The sequence below is a fragment of the Ruditapes philippinarum genome, unplaced genomic scaffold (genome assembly GCF_026571515.1).
Source record: "Ruditapes philippinarum isolate M1 unplaced genomic scaffold, ASM2657151v2 ctg1236_1_1_1_1, whole genome shotgun sequence".
NCBI classification, from domain to species: Eukaryota; Metazoa; Mollusca; class Bivalvia; order Venerida; family Veneridae; genus Ruditapes; species Ruditapes philippinarum.
In genome coordinates, this window is record NW_026862350.1 from 175,262 (window position 1) to 198,114 (window position 22,853).

The following is a 22,853-nucleotide window of genomic DNA, read 5'->3' on the forward strand; positions in this document are numbered from 1 at the left end:
CGAAGTATTAAATGCAAACAGTTCTTTAAAACTTAATCATGGAAAATATTAGATGCTACCAAAATGACCCAGTTAATGAAACGGAACATTCGCGCAAGTAACACAAGATTTGATTGGTTCCTACGAACGCCCGTCAATCAAAGTCCACGTGGTGTTTATTCGTGTTTGCAAACCGATGTTTTGATCAAGCCGCCCGCCATCTTCGCGACGGAGCAGGCGAGCTCAAAATAACATCGATATTTTGTATCTTTTGGACGATCGTCACTCGTAATAAGAATACCTTGTTGTGAATAGATGTTTAGTGACACCAAAGAAGAAAGATGAGTTTGGAAACTTTATTAGAAGCAGCTGAATTTTTGGAGTCGCGCGGACAAGGTATGTAGCACGTGGTGTTCTCGCACATGGCAGCAAGTTTATTCTACTAATTGGAAAGTTTTATCACCTAATGTTGTATTCTGCATTGCTCTCACGTCGATTTTTAAATGATTTTGATAATTTCTCATCTACTGTTATAGAGATATTTTCTTTAAACGAAACTAGGGCAAGCTGGAAATATTGCGTAGATATCTTGTTCGGAAAGCTAATTTGCATATTATCCGGCATCATGCGACTTTTAATTTCTTACGACAGGTACCGATGCGGACAAAAAGCTGCGCCAAAGTCTAGACAGGCAATTCTCAGAACCTGGAACGTCGTTTGATAGCAGTGACAGTGGATTTCATTTCGTAAAGGGACGACCTCGCACTAAATCCGGGTAAATTTAGGAACGGCAAAATTGTAACGCCGACAAACATAATTCTATTTATAGCAACCAGCATGCTTATTTGACCTTGACTATTATAAATAATCATATGATACAAATCACGTGATCACCTTAAGGCTTTAAAGGAGCCTAAATACCTATCCTCATAGACATTCACAATGATAAAAATGTTAAAACTAGCATCTTTGATTTTAATAATGAATATGTATATGCTATTAATAACCTATAGCAGCTGCTGAAAATTATAAATTATGACAATGAGACAATTAAAAATTAATGAAGCTTGTTAAATTTTCAAGTTTTTCAAGAAACTAGTATTTTCTTCTTTCTTTACTTTTTCTTTTTACACTTTGAATGCTATTATTTAGACTATAACAAAGTAAACAAAATAAGCTAGTTTAAGTTAATTGGTTTTTCTCAATGTAGAGAGCTAATATTATTCATAATATTGTGAAATTTTTTAAAAAAAATTATAAAATGTACAAAATGTAATACTTCCATTTAATGAATTTATAGTTTTTATATTTCTTGTAAAATTAGAAAGACTGAGATGCATAAAGTCATATTTTGAAGATATCCAGGATTAGTTAATTCATTACTTTTCAGTATTAATTAATGCAGAATTTTTCAAATAAGAGTGTGATTTAAATTTATGCAATATTTTTAAGAACAGTCTATGCAGTTAGCGCTGGTTTATGCAGGTTTATAGTAAGTTTAAATAGTAATATTAGGATTCTTTAAAAGTTTTTATAAAGAGATACGGTAAGTGAGAATGACAAATGACATTTTGATAGTTTAATTCTGATTTTTTTTTCAGGTCAAGCAGATCTGATACACCAGTTTCTCAAGGATCAGACAACTTCTTTCTCAGGTAGCAATATCAGAAACTCAATTGATAGTTAAAAACATTTTTGTTGTAATGTGTATTTACAAAATGTATGTAAGGTATTTTGTCCTAACTCTATCTCTAGTGCTGTTTTAAGCTCTTTATATGGAAAAGAATAACTAAAGATGGTACTAGTTCTGAGGTCTTTGCAATGTGTTACAGTTTAAGATAATTTGTCCTGTACCATTGCTGTTTCAATTTTTTTATATGGATTTTTTGAGAGGGAAAAAGACTGCTTATTTAAAAAAGACTGCTTCTTTAACCAATATTTTTCTGCTGGAATCTAAATGGATTAACCTTTGCCACCAGTATAAAGTGAGGTGACTGAGCTCAGGCTACACATGGATTCATGCAGTCTGACCAGGCTTTATACTGTTAACAGACTTTCAAACTTTGAAAGTTTAAGTCTTTGATATAATCCCCAAAGTTGATAATGGTCATTAATAAATGGGATATCAGACAGTGGAAGCTGGATAAGTCTGTTTATGATATTCCGCAGGTTAAAAGAAATCAGAAAATTTGTTATTGCTTTCAAGCAAATATAAGCTGATGTAGTCAGAGTTGTGACGGGTGATTATAGAGGTAAACTCTTGAGGCAAAAATACAAATTTAATACTTAAGTTATTACAGAAACTAATCAGCTTGTTTATGGAAGGTTGGTGGCTCTATCATATGCGGATGGAACAACTAAACAAACACTTTAGAAACAAACAATAATCTCTCTAAAAGACTATCATAGAAAAAATATCTCTTTTATAGGTGTTAAACCAAAAATGCAGTGATGCTTGAGCAGACCGTTTATATCATTATGTACTTTTGCAAAGTAGAAAAAAAATAATGTCATGTTAATGATGTGATAATACATATTTGGACATTAATGAAATATTGATTTATATCAAAAATTGAGTGTAATTTTAGTAAAAACCATGTTAATGTTCAAATTTTGGGCAAAATATCATAGCATGAGTATGTTCTGTGAAAAAGAGATGATTAAGACATCATAGAAACAATATGCATTAGACAGTAAATGAATATTTGAACATTTGAACCTTAACATGGTGGCAGCACCCAAATCCACCCATGCAGGATAAGCTGGCAATTCTGTTCTGTCTCAAAGTCTGAAGTGTTAAACATTGAGTTAGAGCATATTTTGATGTTAACCTTTACAAACCACTGCCCCTGACCATGGTGGGTTCGAATCTCAACAGGGACTTTGGATTCTCTCATGTGAGGAAGCTATCCAGCTAGCTTACGGAACGTTAGTGGTTCTACTCATTTGCATGTTTGTGTCTGAAACAATGCACGAAAGGGCGCCTGAGGTCTTCCTCCAACACTAAAGTTGGAATGTCGCCATATGACCTATACTGTGTTGGTACAACGAAAGATCTAATAAAACAAACAAACCCTTACAAGGATAAGACCAGGGGGGGGGGGGGGGATGAGGGAATTTAAAGTTTAACGTCCCTGTCTAGATTGAAAGATGGTATAGTCCTTGTAGGATATTTAGCATGGTAAATAGAAAATGATCATTTACTTGTGACAGTGTAATTAACTAATTATATAACAAAATATTTTGTTGTTGTTGTTGTGAACTATTTATGACGGAGCTGCTTTTGTTTCTACAGAGCTGGCACTCGAGAAGTTCACAACAAGTTGGAGAAAAACAGGTCTGTACATTGTGACATATATATGTTGTTCTTGTTAATTCTACAAAATGTTGGCACTCACAAAATCTTATCCTAGAATATCTGACAAACTAAAGTAAATAAAAACAAATTATGAGAGAAATGGATCCTTTAAACTGGAGGATAATCAAAAACTTTTTGGGGGCGGAAAAACTTTTGACTGACTGCTACAAACAAAATTTTTATTTCCCATACACATTAAAGTTTTGTTTCTATTTGGATATGACGAAACGAGGAGTGCCTGCATTTCTCGTTCAGAATTAAGATTGAACAGTTTTGATTTATTTGGATAATATAGTTAGCATATTATTCCATTGGTTTGTAGGGTGTTTTGGACTAGACAAGAACATTTGTTAACCAGAATCTCATGTATACAGGTAGGTTTATATGACAGAGAAACCAGTTTTTAGCTCACCTGTCACAAAGTGACAGGGTGAGCTTTTGTGGTTGTCCGTCCGTCCGTCGTCCGTAAACTTTTACTTACAATGACATCTCCTCATAAACCACTAAGTCAGTTTCATCCAATCTTCACAGGAATGTTCCTTTGGTGGTCACCTTTGAAAATTGTTCAATGGCAACCAAAAGAAAAAACTTTAAATATCTTCTTCTAAGAAACCAAAAGAGTTAGAGCTTAGATATTTGGCATGAAACATCTTCTAGTGAGTGTCTACCAAGTTTGTTCAAATAAAAGCCCTGGGGTCAAAATTGGTCCCGGCCCAGGGGGTGTGTCATTGATTTTCCCTATATGCATATAGTAAAAACTTAAAAAATCTTCTTTTAAAGAACTCAAAGAGCTAGAGCTTGAATATTTAGCATGAAACATCTTCAAATGGGTGGCTACCAAGTTTGTTCAAATAAAAGCCCTGGGCTCAAAATTGGCCTGGCCCAAGGGGGTCATTGATTTTCCCTATATGCATATAGTAAAAACTTAAAAAATCTTCTTTTAAGGAACCGAAAGAGCTAGAGGCTAGAGCTAAGATATTTAGCATGAAACATGTTCTAATGGATGTCTACCAAGTTTGTTCAAATATGAGCCCTGGGGTCAAAATTGGCCCCGCCCCGGGGGTCATTGATTTTCCTTATATGTGTACATGTATTGCAAAAACTTAAAAAATCTTTTTTGAAAAAAAAAACAAATAGCTAGAGTTTAGATACTAAGCATGAAAAATCTTCTAGTGAGTGTCTACCAAGTTTGTTCAAATAAAAGCCCTGAGGTCAAAATTGGACCCGTCCCGGGGGGCATTGATTTTCCTTATATGTGTATAGCAAAAACTTAAAAATATTCTTTGAAAAAACCTTAATAGCTAGAGTTTAGATATTAAGCATGAAACATTTTCTAGAAAGTGTCTACAAAGACTGTTCAAATAAAAGCCCTGGGGTCAAAACTGGCCCTGCCCCAGGTGTGTCATTGTTTTTATCTATATGTGTAAAGAAATAACTTGAAAAAAAACTTCTTTAAAAAAAACCAACGAGCTAGACCTTAGATGTTTAGCATGAAACATCTTCTAATGGGTGTCTACCAAGTTTGTTAAGCCATGGGGTTTAAACTGGCCCCGCTCCAGGGTCTATATACAGGTGAGCGACTTCAGGGCCATCATGGCCCACTTGTTTGTACATTGGCAGTTTATACATTACTTTTTTGAGCAACCAGGGTTGTCATTCAGGGTTTTTCTCAAGGATATGGGAATATGACCCATACCCATAGAATCGGGAATTTCAGCAATGTTTTGTCAAAAATTAGGGAAAAAATGCATGCCTTAAATTTTACAGTGATTAAATGAATGTCTAGGATGGCATCTTCAAACATATAAGCACCATAAGGCCTCAAAAAAATTGTTTGTTTCCGGTGTCCCTACCTACCCTTCTTTTTGGCCACTGACCCTAAACTTTTTGAGGGAAAACAGGCTGCATGTTTTGTTTGACGCTGCATAATAAACGTTGTGCCCCATATTCATATTTCCGTCGCATTTGATATAAAAAAATATTTAAAAAAAAACCAAAACTTACCTACCCTATTATTTTACCCTTTTTTTTAAAACCATGTCACTGGAAACAAACATTATTTTTGTTTGTTAGGCCTAACAGTGAAAAAGCCCTGATTTTCAAATATTTTAGATTTCGTTATTCAATATTTTTATTTTGTAACATTCAATTGGGAATTTTTCCTGTGGATTGGGGAAATAATGGGAAATATGACAGAATATCGGGGCTGTATGAACTTGCTGCTAATCATTTTTCCATATAATCAGAAGTTTTAACACAAGTCATAAAATTGTTCCGTAAAGCTGCATACTCTACATTTATTTGTGAGTAAAATGCCAAACATTAAAAATAATTATATTCGTTATAATAATTGATATAATGAATTACTAATTAAAAGCATATTATGCCTCAGAAAAGAATAAAAAATTTCCTAATTAGAAAGAGGAAACAGGAGTTTTAAAATGTTTGAATAATGGTTTTTGAGTCGGTTGAATGTTATTACCTGAAAATGTAGTGCTCAATGTAAAAATTATTTATCATACAAGAAGCAAAATGAAATCAAAGTAGAATTCCATACAATATACCAAATCACTAAAACTGAACTATTCCCAAAAAGCAGCAGACACAAAATATGATTCAGGTGGTTGGCCAATGAGTAACCTTTTAGAAACTAGAACAGAAAATGAAAAGAAAAAGCTTTTAGGTGATAAAAATAAAAGCATTTCTTGGGATTAATAAAAAAGAAAAGAAAAGGCTAAATCCGAAAATTAAAACAGTCGCTGAAATCAAAACTTTTAACAGTTGATTCTTCAGATCAAGTCACATGCAAAGTGCTTACTAGTTATTGGCTCAGTAACAAATTTGTTTAATATATTCTGTTGACCAATTTTAGTTTCCATATTGTCATTTTAAGACTATGTTTTCCATAAACAAAACTATCGGTTTATTTTACAATAAATACTCTGAATACTTTTGTGCATATTTGAAATTTTCATTTGGTTTCTACATGTATATTAAATGTACTTGATCAGTTATGACAAAATGAAATTAGCACTAAATTTTCTTTTAGATTAAGATGTATACATTGTATTTTCAACGAATTACTTTACTTAATATTGAGAAAAACTGCTACATTACTTAATATTGAGAAATACTGCTCAATTCTAAAGGCTGTCTGGTAAATTATTAAAGTAATTCTTAATTGACATTCTTACATTACATAATATTGTTCTGTTAGGTTAGAAAAATATTAACTGTCTGTGATTTTTGCAAATTTTATTTTCATCTGGTAGTCAGTGGCAATTGTTACATTATTACAGGCGAGCACACCTGAAAGAATGTTTTGATTTTCTCAAGAAGAATATACCTAATTTAGAGGACAGAAGGACGTCAAACCTGGGCATTTTACGAAGCTCGCTAAGGTACATTCAGGTAGGGTCTTTAAATTATGCATTTTTTTGCCATTACTAGTCCAATGGCTGAAACTCTTCTTTACATGTATATAAAACTAAAAAAGAAATAATATTCTAAACTTAAGAATTTCAAAAGTCTTTATTTTTTACTTTCATAGTTTTTTCACATGATTTTGTTGATGAACAGGTCCAGTTTATGGATTATTATTATTAAATGGTTAAGATTGCAGACTTAAGATTTATTGCAGGGGCATACTTGGCCAAGTGGTTAAGGTTGCTGACTTCATTCACTTGCCCCTCACAGCTGTAGGTTCGAATCCCTCCAGAAATTTTGGATTCCTTCATGTGAGGAAGCTATCCAGAGCTCTAGGTAACAAAACATCAGTGGTTCTTCTCAGGTTTGTGCCTGAAATAAAGAGGGGCATCTGAGGTCTTTCATCAGCGGTAAAGCCGCATAGTCACTATAATGACCTCTACATTGTTGGTGTGACATAAAACCCAACCAAGCAACAAAAAATTATTGCCTCATACTGCTAAAAGTTGAAATCCTACTAGGAAGACTTGAGGTCTTTCATGTGAAAATGTATCAAGGCAATTTTCATGAGGTCAATGTCCCTATATTTGTGCCTTAATAATGTACAGCTAGGACAACATCTCAGTTCAGACATGTATTTAAAAACATCTGTCACTGGTTTTGAACCACTCTTGTGTCTGTTTCCTGGAGTTCAACAGTACTGGCATATTATCAGGAAACATGGTTGCTTAAACGTACAATCCCTTGGTTTAGAGGTGGACATCTTGACCAATAGGTCAATATGGTCTGTTAAGAAAGGCATCTTGATTCTTTCTTCACCAGTAAATGTGAGCATGTTGCTATCAAGCTGTGGCTTGAAAGTTAAAACCTCTTCATATTTTAAGTTAAATGTTTGATTAAGATATAGTTAATATTATATTTAGGAGTGGTATAAATCGACATGTGATGTATGAATGCAAATACACTTGTGACCTAAATTCTATGGAAAAGTTTGTCTCATTTCTAAACTTGGATGGTTAATATTATAAGTTTGTATAGAACATTCTTTTAAGGAAGGAGATATTTATCGTTCACATATACATTAATATTGTTACTTTATTTGCAGCATTTATGTCACAGTGCTATTATCTGTCCAAACCTTTAAGATATTACATGTATACTAGTATATTAAAATATAATAATTTTATGGATAATGCTATTTTAACAGTGAGGAATTTTACTGCATTTTACAGCCATTTACTTGTTGATAATTTGTGAACCTACATGTGCTACTTTTCAGTTCAGGAAGGTTTCTCTAAATTTAAGTGAAGAATCAGGCTTAAAATTAATATATATATTTAACAAAACATCAATATAATCTACGGTAGTTTAAAAAGTTGGTGAGCAGGAAGTTGTTATAAACAGGAAAAAAAATCCAATTAATCTTCATCAATACCCTCCCTGGTTATGCGCTTCATTTAAATTAGAGCTGTCGTTAGTTTAGCGTGTGCAGACCTATTAATAGACCAAACATGTGATAACAGATAGCTTGATAATAAGGTGGGCGGAGCCTTGGGTGAAAGTAGTCCGTTTGTACAAGGGAGTGAACTATGGCAGTACTATTAATTTGAATGTGCAAAGTTGTTCCCCTTAGCTTTATTAAAACTTTTTTAACTATTTGTATGGGGAAAGAATGCATTGCCACTTTGGGTATTAGAAATATAGTTTATAATATAGTTTTTGTTTTGATCATAATAATAAAATAAATAAATTAGTAATCTTTTTTTTTATAGAACTTGAAAAGGAAGGAGCGAGAATTTGAGTTGGAGATGCAAAGATTTGCCCATGAGAAAATAGTTCTTCAGGAGCGTATGAATGCATTGAAAGGAGAGTTAAATAACATGAATATTGATGTTGACATTAATGCGTTTGTTTACCATCCAGAAACAGACAATGATTCCAACTCAACTTCTACAGCAACAGGTAAATACTCATATTTATAGAACAATTTGTGAAAGGATTCTAAGAAATTGAGGCATTTTTAAAACAAAACACAGAAGACTGTAGAAATAAGGCCTCTCCCCAATTGATTTAAGCAATGCAGACCAGTGTCATTGAGCCTTAAAATAAAATCAGCCCTACTGTGCATTGAAACTATAAGAACACCCCCTTACTCACACAACCCATCTTTGTTCCCTTTCTTCTGTGCCTCAACTGATACCTTGGGAAAAGCCAGGAATACATGTTATAACAGTAAATACTGTTGTATGGTCAGGAAGGAGTTGTCTCTGAATTTGATGCCAAACAAGTTAAACACTGGGCATACAAAATAATTTGGGTATCATTAATGAAAAAAGTGAATAAATTTTTGTTCACATTCAAGTTATCATGATGTATTACATAAATTTTTTATGACATTATTAAACATTGTTCTCAGGTGAGCTTTTGTGATGGCCCATTGTCCGTCGTCCATTGTGCGTCTGTGCGTGCGTCAACAATTTCTTTAAACAACATCTCCTCCTAAACCACTTGGCCAAATTTGTTGAAACTTTGCAGGGATGTTTCTTGCATGAAGCTGTACCAACATTGTTCAAAGAATTAAATTGCACGAAGAACTCTGGTTGCCATGGTGACCGACAGATTTTTTTTTACAAAATCTTAAAAAATCTTCTTGTAAAAAAAGAAAGATCTAGAGCTTAGATATTTGGCATGAAACATTTTCTGGTTGATGTCTACCATTGGAAATGAAAAGTTTATAAAATGTGTGGGTTAATTTCATTTTTAGCTGTTGGAATTTGACACTATATTTTCCCCTTCTGAAAGCCACAGGTTGTTTTGAAAATTGGGGAAAAAAATCACTGAATTATTAATTTTACCATTAGAGGATTAGAGAAATACCTTATCCTTTTAAATGACTTATCCTTTTAGTAACATGGACGTTAATAAAAGCCATTCAAAAAATGTTTTTTGAAAATGCAGTATGATTATTAGATAAGCTACTCTTTTTAGCTCACCTGAGGACATCAACAATTTCTTTAAACAACATCTCCTAAACCACATGGCCTTATTTTCCTTATATGTATATAGTAAAAACCTAAAAGATCTTCTTGTGACAAACCAAAAGCACATAGATAAGATATTATGCATGAAACATCTTCTAGTGGATGTCTACCAAGTTTGTTCAAACAAATTCCCTAGGGTCAAAATTGGCCCGGTCCTAGGGGTTATTGATATTCCTTGTACATGTATGTATATAGTAAAAACTTTCAGAAAAATCTTCTTGTGGCAATCCAAAAGAGCTAGGGTTTAGATATTTGGCATAAAAAATCTTCTAGTGGATGTCTACCAAGTTTGTTCAAATAAATGCCCTAGGGTCAAAATTGACCCCGCCCCAGGGATCATTGATATTCCTTACATGTATATAGTAAAATCTTAAAAAAGTCTTATTGTGGCAATCCAAAAGAGCTAGAGCTTAGATATTTGGCATCAAACATCTTCTAGTGGATATCTGCCAAGTTTGTTCTAATAAATGCCTTAGGGTCAAAATTGGCCCTCCCCATGGGTCATTGATTTTCCTTATATGCATATGATATATAGTAAAAACTTTAAAAAAAATTCTCTTAACAATCTAAAACCGCTATAGATTACATATTTGGCATGAAACATCTTCTAGTTGATGTCTACCAAGTTTGTACAAATAAATGCCCTAGGATAAAAATTGGCCTGGCGCCAGAGGTCATTGATTTTCTTTATTTATATATAGTAAAAACTAAAAAAAACATCTTCGTTTGTTCAAATAAAAGCCCTAGCGTCAAAATTGACCCCGCCCCAGGGATCATTGATTTTTCTTATATAAACATGTATATAGTAAGAACTTAAAAACATCTTCTTGTGAAAATCCTAAAGACCTAAAGCTTAGATATTTGACATGAAGCATGTTCTAGTGTATGTCTACCATGCATGTTGAAATAAAACCCCTACGGTCAAAATTGGCCCCGCCCCAGGGGATCGAGGTCGACACTTCAATCCCCAGCCAGGTCAAATGTTTGTTTTCCCTCTCTTTGTCTGTCATCTTTTTATTAGCTCTCACCTTTCACTTTGTGACAGGCTGAACTGTTTGATAAAATGGCTGCCAGAGCTAAAATTAGAAAACAACAACATCTTAACCACTGGTTCAGTTTTTAAATAATTTTACACAAAATTTTCCTTGGTGACAGTCAGTGTACAAAATTTTTTCAGATTTAGCTGTCCCTTGTTTTCAAATTGTGCTTCTGGGGTGATAAGGGGCTACACTTTGACCTTTTGACCTATTTCTCAGGTGAGCGAGAAAAATTGTTTAAAGATAAGTACATTGAACAAAAAGCAACTGAGTCACTCACAGGGTATTTCAGCATTATGTAATAATGAGCCTTGTTAAGATTATGATATGAAATATGCACAGTTTTAAGTCATCATAAAGATTTGGAAATATAATCTTTGTAAATCTTAAAAGGCTTTTTACAACTTGTTTCAAAAAGAATTTCAAATACATAAATGGAAAATTTGTTTTGATGTATTATTAGGGCTGTTTATACGCTGATACTGCTGTTTATACGCTGATACTGCAAACTTGATATGGTGTAAGTCCATAAGAACACACCTAATTTATATTACTTAACTAATCGATACATTTGTATTTCTATTTTTAGTTCTCAAAGTTTTCGTACCTCAGTTTTCAAAGCTTGCTTACTTCAGCTATCAAAGTTTTCGTACCTCAGTTTTCAAAGCTTGCTTACCTCAATTATCAAAACTTGCTTACCTCAATTCTCAATGCTTGCTTACCTCAATTCTCAAAGTTTGCTAACCACAGTTACCTCAATTCTCAAAGCTTGCTTACCTCAATTCTGAAAAATTACTTACCTATGATCTCAATGCTTGTTTACCTCAGTTCTCAAAGCTTGCTTGCCTCAGTTATCAAAGCTTGCTTGCCTCAATTCTCAAAGCTTGCTTACCTCAGTTCTCAAAGCTTGCTAACCACAGTTACCTCAATTCTCAAAGCTTGCTTACCTCAATTCTGAAAAATTACTTACCTATGATCTCAATGCTTGTTTACCTCAGTTCTCAAAGCTTGCTTGCCTCAGTTATCAAAGCTTGCTTGCCTCAATTCTCAAAGCTTGCTTACCTCAGTTCTCAAAGCATGCTTACCTCAGTTATCAAAGCTTGCTTGCCTCAATTCTCAAAGTTTGCTTACCTCACAAAAGACATTAATCATTATAGCCTGCTTGCAGCAACTGATTCTCACCATGCAATCAGTGTAGACCAGGGTCAGCTATATAAAGATCATAGTACAATAACTATAATATATTTAGTGTGGATAAAGGTTAAAGACACCAAAACCTTCAAGATGCACAAAAAAAACTACCTCTAACACAGATTTGACAAGGTTTATGTTTAGATGATGATGATGATATCATTTTAACATGTAGGCCTATTATTGAAGTTTCTGCAGATTTTATTGGTTGTTTTACATGGAGGAAGGTAGTCTAGTACTGGTGTAACTCTCCAGGAACAATGGTTAGGAAACTACCCGCCTATATGAAATACTGTTGGGAAAAGGCGTAAAATGAAACAAACAAACAAACTTAGTTAAAATAAGGGCAAATCCTTCATACAAATTTAGTAATATAGCAAAACAAAGGTACATTTTCATTGTAGAGCGTGGCACCCCACCACCCAGTGACCATGATGAACAAGATGATGACGAAGAGGAAGCTGAAAATCTTGCCATGGAAACTAACTCTCCTACACCAAAATCACCAAGGAAACGAAAGCTCTCCATAAAAAAAGGTACATTTTGTTTTTTGAAATTCACTGCTTTTCATTCAGAGTTATAAATTAAAATAAAAGTTGTTCTGGTCATTTAGAGCCTTTACTATCAGATGAATGATATAAGGGCCATCTTTGCCCATTCGTTTGCAATTCAAGCGTTTTTGACTTTCATGGACAGGACCGAAGTTATGTTGCTATGGTACCATTAAATAACTTGCATGGCCTGTACATGGTTCAGATCTTATCTGAAACATTGAATATTTTAAGTGATTTCTTTGCATTAAATTTAGGCGGAGCATAGGCCCTTCCCATTTAGATAAAATTGTTGAAAGTTCCCAATGTATTAAATACTATTATGAAAAATTACAAAAAATTGCAAAGATTCTGCCTCTAAGCTCAACTTTTAGGATATTAAATACATATACTTAACACATTTTTTCAGATACACCAAACAGCATGACACATGCAGAACTTGTGGCGCCAAAAATGACAATGCAATCTTCTATTAACGGAATAATAAAATCACATTCTGCACCAACTTTTTCTGTGCCAAAACCATCGCCTAAGAAAGTAATTCCAATCACCTTAAGCTTGTCAGGACCTGTCTCCTCCCCCTCAATGTCTGTGATAAACACTATTAACCCTGGGCCGGCGGCTTTTGAGATGAGTGTAACTGGGAAGATTCTAGAGATCCCGCCGGTACGACCGCCCGTCACCCAGATCCTTCATCGTACCCTACAACAGAGACAGCAAGCTTTGCTCTCACAGAAAATGTTGTCAAGTACGAGTACAGTATCTAAAGGTAAGCCAATTACAGCTTTCTGTTAACTCGTTACAAACTCATTATAATGCTAACTAGAAAATTTAAGACATCAGTATTTTAAGAACAAGGCTTAAATTTAAAAATTTAGTATTAGGTGGTCTTCAGATTTGTCCTAGCTATGAAAACAGAATCCTTACCTGTAGATAAGAAGGGCTTGCACATTTTATAACAGTAACAACCTTCGACCGAGTGAAAATGATACCACAAATTGAAAATATGGGGTTATACTGTGAGAAATTCAGACAAAAGTAACATTATTTAAAGTTAATAATCATTTTGTGAGGCATAAATGTCTTATGAATATTAGTTATTACTCGTGTTTTTACCCCTCCTTAAGATGAGTCTAAGGTCACTTGTAAAACTGTTTATGTTTTCTCCAAGATGAAGCCTAAAAATGTCCCATGACTTTATGATATAGAAAATTTCTTTAAATTACCAATTTTTCTTTTCAGTGGCTTCTGCACCGTTAACTGCAGCACAATTGAAATCACCACCTTTGTCACAACCTTACCCTGTGGTTACTATGGTAACATCACAGTTGACAGCTCAACCACCAATGGTTGTCAAGGATGGAATAACCTCATCCACAAAGCTAATAACAAGTGCAGTGGGAACTAGTACTAGTAAAGTTGTAAGTGCAGTTAGTGGAGTGCCAACGATGAGTATCCCTTATTACATGTCTTTACAAAAGATTGCCCATCCAGTTTTGGTGACGTCATTGATGGCCCCAGCTGTAGGACTGCAGTCATCTTCAACAACTGTTCCAGTTTCTTCTGTTACCCCGGCAACCATGTCATCAGGCATGCCTGCCTTATCTGTTAAAAATGTTTCAAAACCGGAGACTATCCCATCATTGGCACTAACTAACAACAATCTTAGGGCATTGAATACTTTACCAACGATAGCTCTTGTGTCTACATCAAAGACAGAAGCTTCACCAACAGCTAATGTCGCTTCAACATTACAATCATCATCAATTCCAATACGACCAATATTTGCTCCTAACTTACTAGCTGGACAACAACTTGCGTGGCCATTTGTGACTATTCCAAGGTCGAACATGCTAGTAACATCTACGGCAGTTCCAATGCAAGCTTCAACTATTGCTGCTTCGTCGACCCAAGTGACTAACAATCCTCTTGTTTCATTGGCTCAATTAAATCAGCTGACACAAATGATGACGCCGATGACAGTGATGTCCCCTGGGATACAGATGACACCTTCTGCTTTGACGCAGGCGCAGTTAAATTCCATGTTTACGTCACCGATTCTAAAACAAATTCCGCTTGGTATTCCATCATCTATGCTACATTCCGGGCAGGTCCTCGGACAGCAAGTTTTAAAACCAGTTGTAGTTGTTACCGTGCCAAATGTTTTGTCACAGTCGTCGGCCACGTTGCCTAGCAACACGACATTAGTTACATCCTCATTGTGATAGTTTTGACTAGTCTACTGACCAAATCGGAGAAATTTATGTTATGTTAAATGAGAGGATAATTGCAGAACAGGAAGTGTTATGAAATAAGTAATTTCCCGGAACCAAGTATTATATATGAAATAGTTTATTCGGAGAACGTTTTCAGTGTATTTGTTGATTGTATGACCAAATGTGAAGTGAGAGGTATGTGCCAAACCAAAAGAGAAACGGAAAATTGATACTTAAATGAGGACTCTAAACTAATTTACAGTGACTAAATTTACAAAATGTGATAAAAGAAAATTTTGTGCTTGGATTACATCAGCATGATCAGCTCTTGGGACTAACAAAGTGAATAGATTTCACATAATTCTCTAGTATACATACAGCCCAACTGACCTTAGTTTGATAAAGGATAACTGGATATTCGATAGCATGAGTCAAATGCAAAAGCAGTGTAAATTATAACGTTAAATGTTAAAAGTTTTTACACATTAAAACAATTCAGTATTGACCCTACACTCTTGTCAATATCCTCTATGTGTGCCACTGGTATAATAGTCATATCACTCGGCATGTTGGGGGCAGCTGTGGCCGAGTGGTTAATGTCATTTACATCAAACCACATACCACTCACTGCTGCAGGTTCGAGCAACGGCTGTGTCTTCTGATCCTTTATGTGAGAAAGCTATCCAGCTAGCTTATGGAAAGTCTGGGGTTCTACTGGGTGCCTGTTTGTGCCTGAAATAATGTACAAAGGGGCACCTGGGTCTTCCTTCACCAATAAAGCTGAAAGTTGCCATATGACCTATATTATGTAGATGTGACCTTAACCCAATTTGAAAAAAGACAATGGGCAATTTTGACATCTGTGATATTTAAAACTTAAAAAAAAAGGAATAACATTGGAAGTTACCTTTGGGAGCAGGGCAAGTTTGTTTACATATTTAGTTGCGAAGAAGTTTCAGAAAAACTGATGGTTGCTTTAAATATTTTGTTGAATGGAAATGTTTTAAAAAGATAATTTAAGATGTATTGTGAATAGAGAGAGAGGTAATCAAATTACCTTTATGTAATTTAATGTTGTATTAATGCACTTAGTGTCATTTTTGCTAGCAAAATTTATTTTGTTATTGATATTTTCTTTCTTTCATGGGCTGATAATTTACGCGAAAGTAATAAATGGCATTCTGTAAAATAGGTTTTATTTATGATGCTTTAATTTTGATATTAGTTATTTCTCTAGTACATCTAGAAAATTAAAATTTTCTTAAATGGGAAAATTCCTAATCCGAGCATAATGACTGGTGATTTCAGTGGTGGGTAAATGAAGTGAAAAAATTATAATATGAAAAGATTAATGACTATAGGTAACTTAAAGGACTTCCATGGAGGTCCAAAAGCCTAAAAACATACAATTTGAATTCCACACATAGGTCAACAGAGGCACTTATATCTTTAAGATATGGAAAAGTTTATTAAGAAATATACAATGTACTCAGAAATAAATTGGAAATCTTATGTTTGTGCTATTCTTAGTCTGGTTTGAGAGAAAAACGTTACAACGCTTTTCAATTTAGGGTCATTTTCACAATTAAAATAATTATTCTGGAAAAACGGAGCGAGCAAATGATCTGACATTGTGCACATATATTATTGGTCTAGACCGTCATCAAATGGAATATTGATCTCGAGAAAATATTTCCAGTTAAGTCATGTCAAAAAAACCTGAGTGGAGTCCCTTTAATGCAGGCATCACCTTTTTGCAGGATTTAAGTCTTCAGGATTTAATAAAAGGTTAGAATTAGAAAACATTTTGCAACATTTAGTGTTTTTGATGATACTAAGACAACTTGTTTTAAAAACTTAAAAAAAAATTTATGCAACTGATACTTTTCAATTCCTCTTTGTTAGTTAGCTGTCTGTTTATTAGAATTAGTTATTTAATATTTTAATGTCATCATTTTTTGAAATCACAATATTTTTTTTTTCAGTTTTCTGTATTTCATTGCAGTTGTAGAAGACAAATGTGTGGTCTTTATACAGATCTTATCATGTGTTCATAGTCCCCATTTTGTGTTGTTAAAACGGTAACCATGGTCTACACTTTATATTTAATCATTAGTAACAATTAGAGCTGTCTTGATAGAGACGATATCAATGTATCTATTGATATTGTTGACATTTTTTTTTGTTGATCAATAATCAATAGACATTTGAAAAAAATGATAAATTTGATTAATTATTTAAATGTCTCAAGATTATGAAAATTCACCCAAAAACATTTTTTTTTAAATATATATATATATATAAAAACATATTTAAAAGTTGATCAAAAAATTGATCCAGTTATTTTAAATTTATATTGTTCTAAATTTGGTCACAAAATATGTTTGTTTCTCAGCAAATCAGCTATTTATTACTTTTTGCATCATACAAAATAATTTAAGCCTTATATGAACAATGCATATTTTTATACAGCAAAGAAAACATAATTTGAATCGTTTGATCTTGATCTTTTTTTTACTAGTGAACTTGTGAGCCTGAGGTTGTTTCTCCACCGCTAGAACTGGGAAGCTATCACATGACCTTGTCATAGTGACGTAAAACAACAACAACAACAAAACAAAAAAAACTGAAAAAATACCTGCTGATAATCATGAAAGTGTTTAAATGTTGATCATGTAATGTAAATTTAATTTCTGTTCTTTATCTAGTGGTTTTGAAGGTACAATACTAATGCCTTATTAGGTATTTCATACAATTATGAATTTTATTGTTAAAGTACCATATACTAAAGTACAGTCTGTTGTTTTATATAGATTCATTTAAAAAAAAAATCTGTCCTTTCTTTTTCTAAATTTTTGCACGGCTGAAGAATTAGGTACATGTAGTTTATATTGTAAGTTTGTTGTTGATATAATTGAACCATGTCATTTTTTCAGATCATGCTTTTTATTTGTGCAAGTATTTTGGATATATTATAAGCACTAACCAAATTAGTTACTGTTCGTCTTGGATCACTGTTGATTATTTATATTAATTTCTATGATATTAATTTAAATCATTGATTTTAGTTGTTGACATATTTGTCTTGTAATTATTTATTATAATGATAGAAGCAATGGTAGTGCTGTTTCAACATAGTGCAATGATTGAAAAAATAAAATATATAAAACTTGTGCATATCTTTTCTTTTAATGTTATGAATTGTACTTAAGTCTCCACACCCCCCCCCCCCTTTCCAAAGAAGAGGGAACATGGTGTTAAGCTGCATGATGTTTGTCCATCCGTCTGTCTCGCATTGTTTCCAATTTAATAACTTGTGAACGCTCATTACCCAAAAACTTCATGAGTGCTTTGCTCTTGGAAAGAAGACGACCGCTATTTATTTTGGGGTCCAGGGCTTAAAGGTCAAGGTCACAGTGACCTGGTTTACTGAATCACTCTCCGACAAATGACCCTTAACCATTAGTGCATTGATCTTTGGAAGAGCATGACCCCTGTTGATATAGGGGTCAAGGGCTAAAGGGTCATGGCCACATTAACTTTGTATGCCATATCAGTTTCCAACCAATATTTCGACAGTAAATGGGCCCTTAACCCGCATTGTCTTAGCCAGTACATGACTTCTATTAATATTTCGGTCAAGGGCACAAGTGCCAAGGTCAAATTGACCTTATTTGCCAAAATAGTTCCCAACCAATTATTCGATAACTCGTGGGCACTTTGAATCCAAACTTTAAAGGAGTACGGGTCGAAGATGAACTCTTTGATTTTGGGGGGCAGCAAGGTCAAGGTCACATTGACCTTGTGTGCAAGAACGAGTCCGACCAACAACTCGTGAGACATTGGCCTTCAAACTTCATAGGTGTATTGATTTTTAGCTCGACTATTGGATAAGAATAAGTAGAGCTATTGTAGTCACCCGAGCGTCGGCTTAACCACTTATGTTAAAGTTTTTGTAATACCTCAAATATTTTCAAAGTCCATTGACGTATGGCTTTGAAACTTTGCACACTTGTTCACCATCATGACCCCAACTTGTAGACAGGAGGAGGTAACTGTATCAAGCATTTTGACAGAATTATGCCCCTTTTTCGACTTAGAATTTATGTTAAAGTTTATGTAATACCTCAAATATTTTCAAAGTCCATTGACATCTGGCTTTGAAACTTTGCACAATTGTTCATCATCATGACCCAAATCTGTAGACAGAGGGAGGTAACTGTATCTAGCATTTGGACAGAATTATGCTTCTTAAGAATTAATGTCATCTGGCTTTGAAACAATTTGAAATATTATACTCTTCTTAGAGAGCGTAGGAGGACTCTCTCCAAGGCCTATAACTGTAACATGGATTTAAAGAAAAAATTTGCCCTTTTGTAAACTTAGAAAATTTTACATTATCAAGGCTCTTTTACCATCAAGCACTAAGAATAGTCGAGCGTTGTTGTCCTACCGACAGCTCTTGTTGGAGGTAAAGGTCACATTCACATACCAAAAACAGTTTCCAACCAATAACATGACACCCATGGGCCACGACTGTCAAACTTTGTTCTTGTGCCGTAGACGACCTCTATTGTTTTTGGGTCAAGGTAATTGATCATGTATGCCAAAACAGTTCCATGTTGATAGTTATGTTTATATTTCTTTGTTCAATTCAGGAATGTTAACTTTGTGTTTCTTCGCTATTTTACAATTTCCCAGTGGTTGCTGTATTATTTTTGTTTTCCTCATCCATTTACACCTACAATTACATAGTCAGTTTCTCTGTGAGTAACATGATGGTTACTTATTCGTACTACCCATTAAGGTGGGCTCTGTATCTGTTAGTCTGATCCCTGGCAGAGGCATATCAAAATCTGGAAACAAAGTGATCCATCGGAAGCATTAATCACAACAAAATTACATAAGAATTGCAGACTCGGTTTAATTGAGTCTGTACATGAGGGATAATGAATAAATGCAACATCCCTCACGCCCCCCTAGCACCGGCTTGAGTCGTACTTAATTCTCAACACTTAATTGTCCTGGCATCAATGTTCCCGAAGGACCAGAAAAATATAACAACACTGAAGTGAAGTACGGGGCAACTTTTTACTTTTTAAACCTCATTTCAAGAAATAATGGTAAATGAATTTTTCAGGATGGATTCGAGCTCAGCATTAAGAAAAATGATAGCATAAACTGAATGGGTAGGGTCCTCATTTCAGTGACTTAACCACAGGCACTATACACAATTAATTTACCTCTATATGCTCATAATACTATATATAAAGAATATTCTTTATATATATTATTATGAGCATATAGAGGTAAATTAATTGTGTCTAGTGCCTGTGGACTTAACCAAGTTAATCCAGGTTGGGAATACAAGTGCGCACTCACGCACAGACACCCTGTATAGCAAGTCAAAACTGTGTAAGGTAGGACTTAAAGAACAGTGATAACTAGAGATGTAAGAAACCAGTAAACAACTTATTTGTACTAATGTATGTCATATCTTAAATTAGCAAACTTAACAACAAACGAAAGTATTTTTATCATACTTACATACATAGCATTTAGGTCCCTCGACTCTTATTGAGTATTCAAACGACTCTTAATACAACAATTTATTATGGTATCAGATATTTCTGGAGCTGATCGTTTTTAAAACGTCAATTTTTAATTGCATTCCCTTGATAAATGGGGCCCGTAGGACCAGAGATACTGAAAATTAACATTATTAACAAGTCATAGATTCAAAGGCACTATTATCTGTGAAACGATATATGTTTTTACGTTATGAATTTATTATGATTTTAAACAACTTTTCTCCACACACTTTTAAAAAAAAAATATTCAGAACATTAAAATTGGCAAAGCAGTTAATTATACATTACTATGGCCCATTATGCCTTACACGTGCTTTTTAGCTCACCAGAACTGAAGGTTCAGGGTGAGGCTATTAGTATCAAAGGGGGATGCTCCGGCGTCCGTCGTGCGTCAACAATCATCGAATGTTGATCTTCTTCTCTGAAACTGCTTGGCAGATTTACCTCAAATTTGGTCTGTAGAATCCTTGTGACAGTCACACTTAAATTTGCTTATGTCATTTCAATTGGCCCCTTTTAGGGGTCAACAGAGCTAAAAATAGAAAAAAAACCTTTAAACATCTTCAACAGAACAAATTGATGGATGATCACCAAACTTTGTCTGTAGCATTCTTGGGTATTCTTTTATCTTTTATCAAGTTTGCTCATATTAATTTGATTGGCCCTTTTAGGGGTCTCTAGAGCTAAAATTAGAAACCCTTTAGACATCTTCCTCTACAGAACTAATTGATGGATGATCACCAAATTTTCTCTGTAGTATTCTTAGGTAGTGCTTTATCAAGTTTGCTCATATTAATTTGATTGACCCCTTTAAGGGACTGCCAAAGTTAAAAAATAGAAATACCTTTAAACCTCTGCTTCTACAGAATTAATTGATGGATGGTCATCAAACCTTGTATGTAGCATTCTTATGTAGTATTTTATCTTTTACTGAAAATCAGTTGTTTCTGGTGAGCGACTCGGGGTCACCATGGTCCTCTTGTATATTTATATCTCAAAAGCTTTTTATATTTGATGTACTTCTATAGTTTCCAAGAATTACTTATTCGCCAATTATCTTAACCATCTGTTTCCGCTGATGAATTTTCGCAATTAGTACAGTTATAGTGATTTAGTATTTTGTATGGAAGTCAAGAATAGTCAAGATGCTATTTTTTACATTTTGCTACTTTCATGACAAATATTTTCAAAATAAGGCGCTACTTTTTCAGGTAACAAGCATCTGACATCCTCTAAGACCATTATCTAAAAGTTAACAATGATTACTTTTAACATGCATATAAACTTTAAAATATGTATTTGATTTTTAACAGTTCATTTATTTATTCATTAAAATTTAAAAAAATGTACACTTTTGATTTTGATGTGCGATCCATCCACAGATTGCTATCCTGAAAAATAGTTGAACTGTAGTTTGTTTTTTGGGGAATGATGGTTAATGAATATTTGTCAGTATCTCTGGCCATAAAAATAATGCTTCGAAACCGTTGGTGCTTTAAACAGAGTTTTTAGTCTAGATTTAAATATGTTGGGTGTCTGAGAGTTTCGTATATTGGGGTCGAGGTTATTCCATTATTCTAACGAGGATGGTAAAAACGATGCATTATATAATTGAGTGCGTCTAGCTATGGTAATATAGTTGTTTCTATTTCGCAAAGGATAACAAGTAGTTTCTGATACAGTTGGCGGAAACAAAGAAGATAAATAGTCCGGTAGTAAACTGTTTTTAGCTTTATAACAATTAGCCTATCAGAGAGTGAGACCCAACCGACTTCTTTGACCAAGTAATCTATCGATATTGACCGAGTTGCACCCGTAATAATTCTAGCGGCTTCGTATTGTAATTGCTCAAGTGATTGTTTTACATTTTCAGCACACCCATCCCAAACAATTGATGCACACTCAAGTATCGGACGCATATAAGATATATAAATTTAAAGTAGATACTGAATTTGCTATGAAGAAAAACTATTATTGAGGTATGAGTGTTTATTAAACATTGTATATGAGTTATAGTTCGTCGCACATTAATGTCGCTTGGAATGTCGCGAAGACAACGAAGATAATATTAAATATAATATCAAAGTGTTATAGTAATTTTAAAGCACGCATAGAGACTAATACTTTTGACGCCGAAGCTGAAATGTTATTAGTATGTTCGTGCCATTTCAAGTCGTAAGAAAGAGTTAATGTGATTATCCACGAAATCTGAAGAGGTATTATAAAAAAAAAACATTAGTTTATAAATTGTCGAATGGCCCGGAAGAAACACTGATTGTATTGTATTTCAATTCATTACAATGCAGATGTGTTTAAATACAATTCTTTCCATAACTTTCCCAATGCAGCTTATTGGTGATATAGGTCAATAATTGGAGGGGATATGGGGGAAGAGCATAATAACAACAATTGATGATTTTTATCACCATGTTTTTCCTAGAATTTCAGAACAATGTTTAAAAA

The 22,853-nt window shown here is 34.0% G+C and overlaps 1 protein-coding gene across 1 annotated transcript; it reads left to right on the forward strand.

Moving 5' to 3' along the window:
- Window positions 1-145: 145 nt before the first annotated feature.
- Window positions 146-17,972, forward strand: LOC132718792 (mucin-5AC-like). Its single transcript, XM_060702524.1, has 9 exons — window positions 146-375; window positions 631-754; window positions 1,581-1,634; window positions 3,275-3,316; window positions 6,637-6,748; window positions 8,536-8,725; window positions 12,437-12,568; window positions 12,993-13,352; window positions 13,826-17,972. Exons 1-9 carry the CDS (start codon window positions 321-323, stop codon window positions 14,806-14,808), a joined length of 2,052 nt encoding a protein of 683 aa, XP_060558507.1. The 5' UTR covers window positions 146-320; the 3' UTR covers window positions 14,809-17,972.
- The last annotated feature ends 4,881 nt before the right edge of the window (window positions 17,973-22,853 follow it).

Coding starts and splice junctions, on each gene's coding strand:
- LOC132718792 (XM_060702524.1), top strand. CDS start 321: ATGAGTTTGGAAACTTTATTAGAAGCAGCTGAATTTTTGGAGTCGCGC. Junction 6,749..8,535: donor GCTCGCTAAGGTACATTCAG/GTAGGGTCTTTA, acceptor TTTTTTTTATAG/AACTTGAAAAGGAAGGAGCG. Junction 13,353..13,825: donor TACGAGTACAGTATCTAAAG/GTAAGCCAATTA, acceptor TTTTCTTTTCAG/TGGCTTCTGCACCGTTAACT.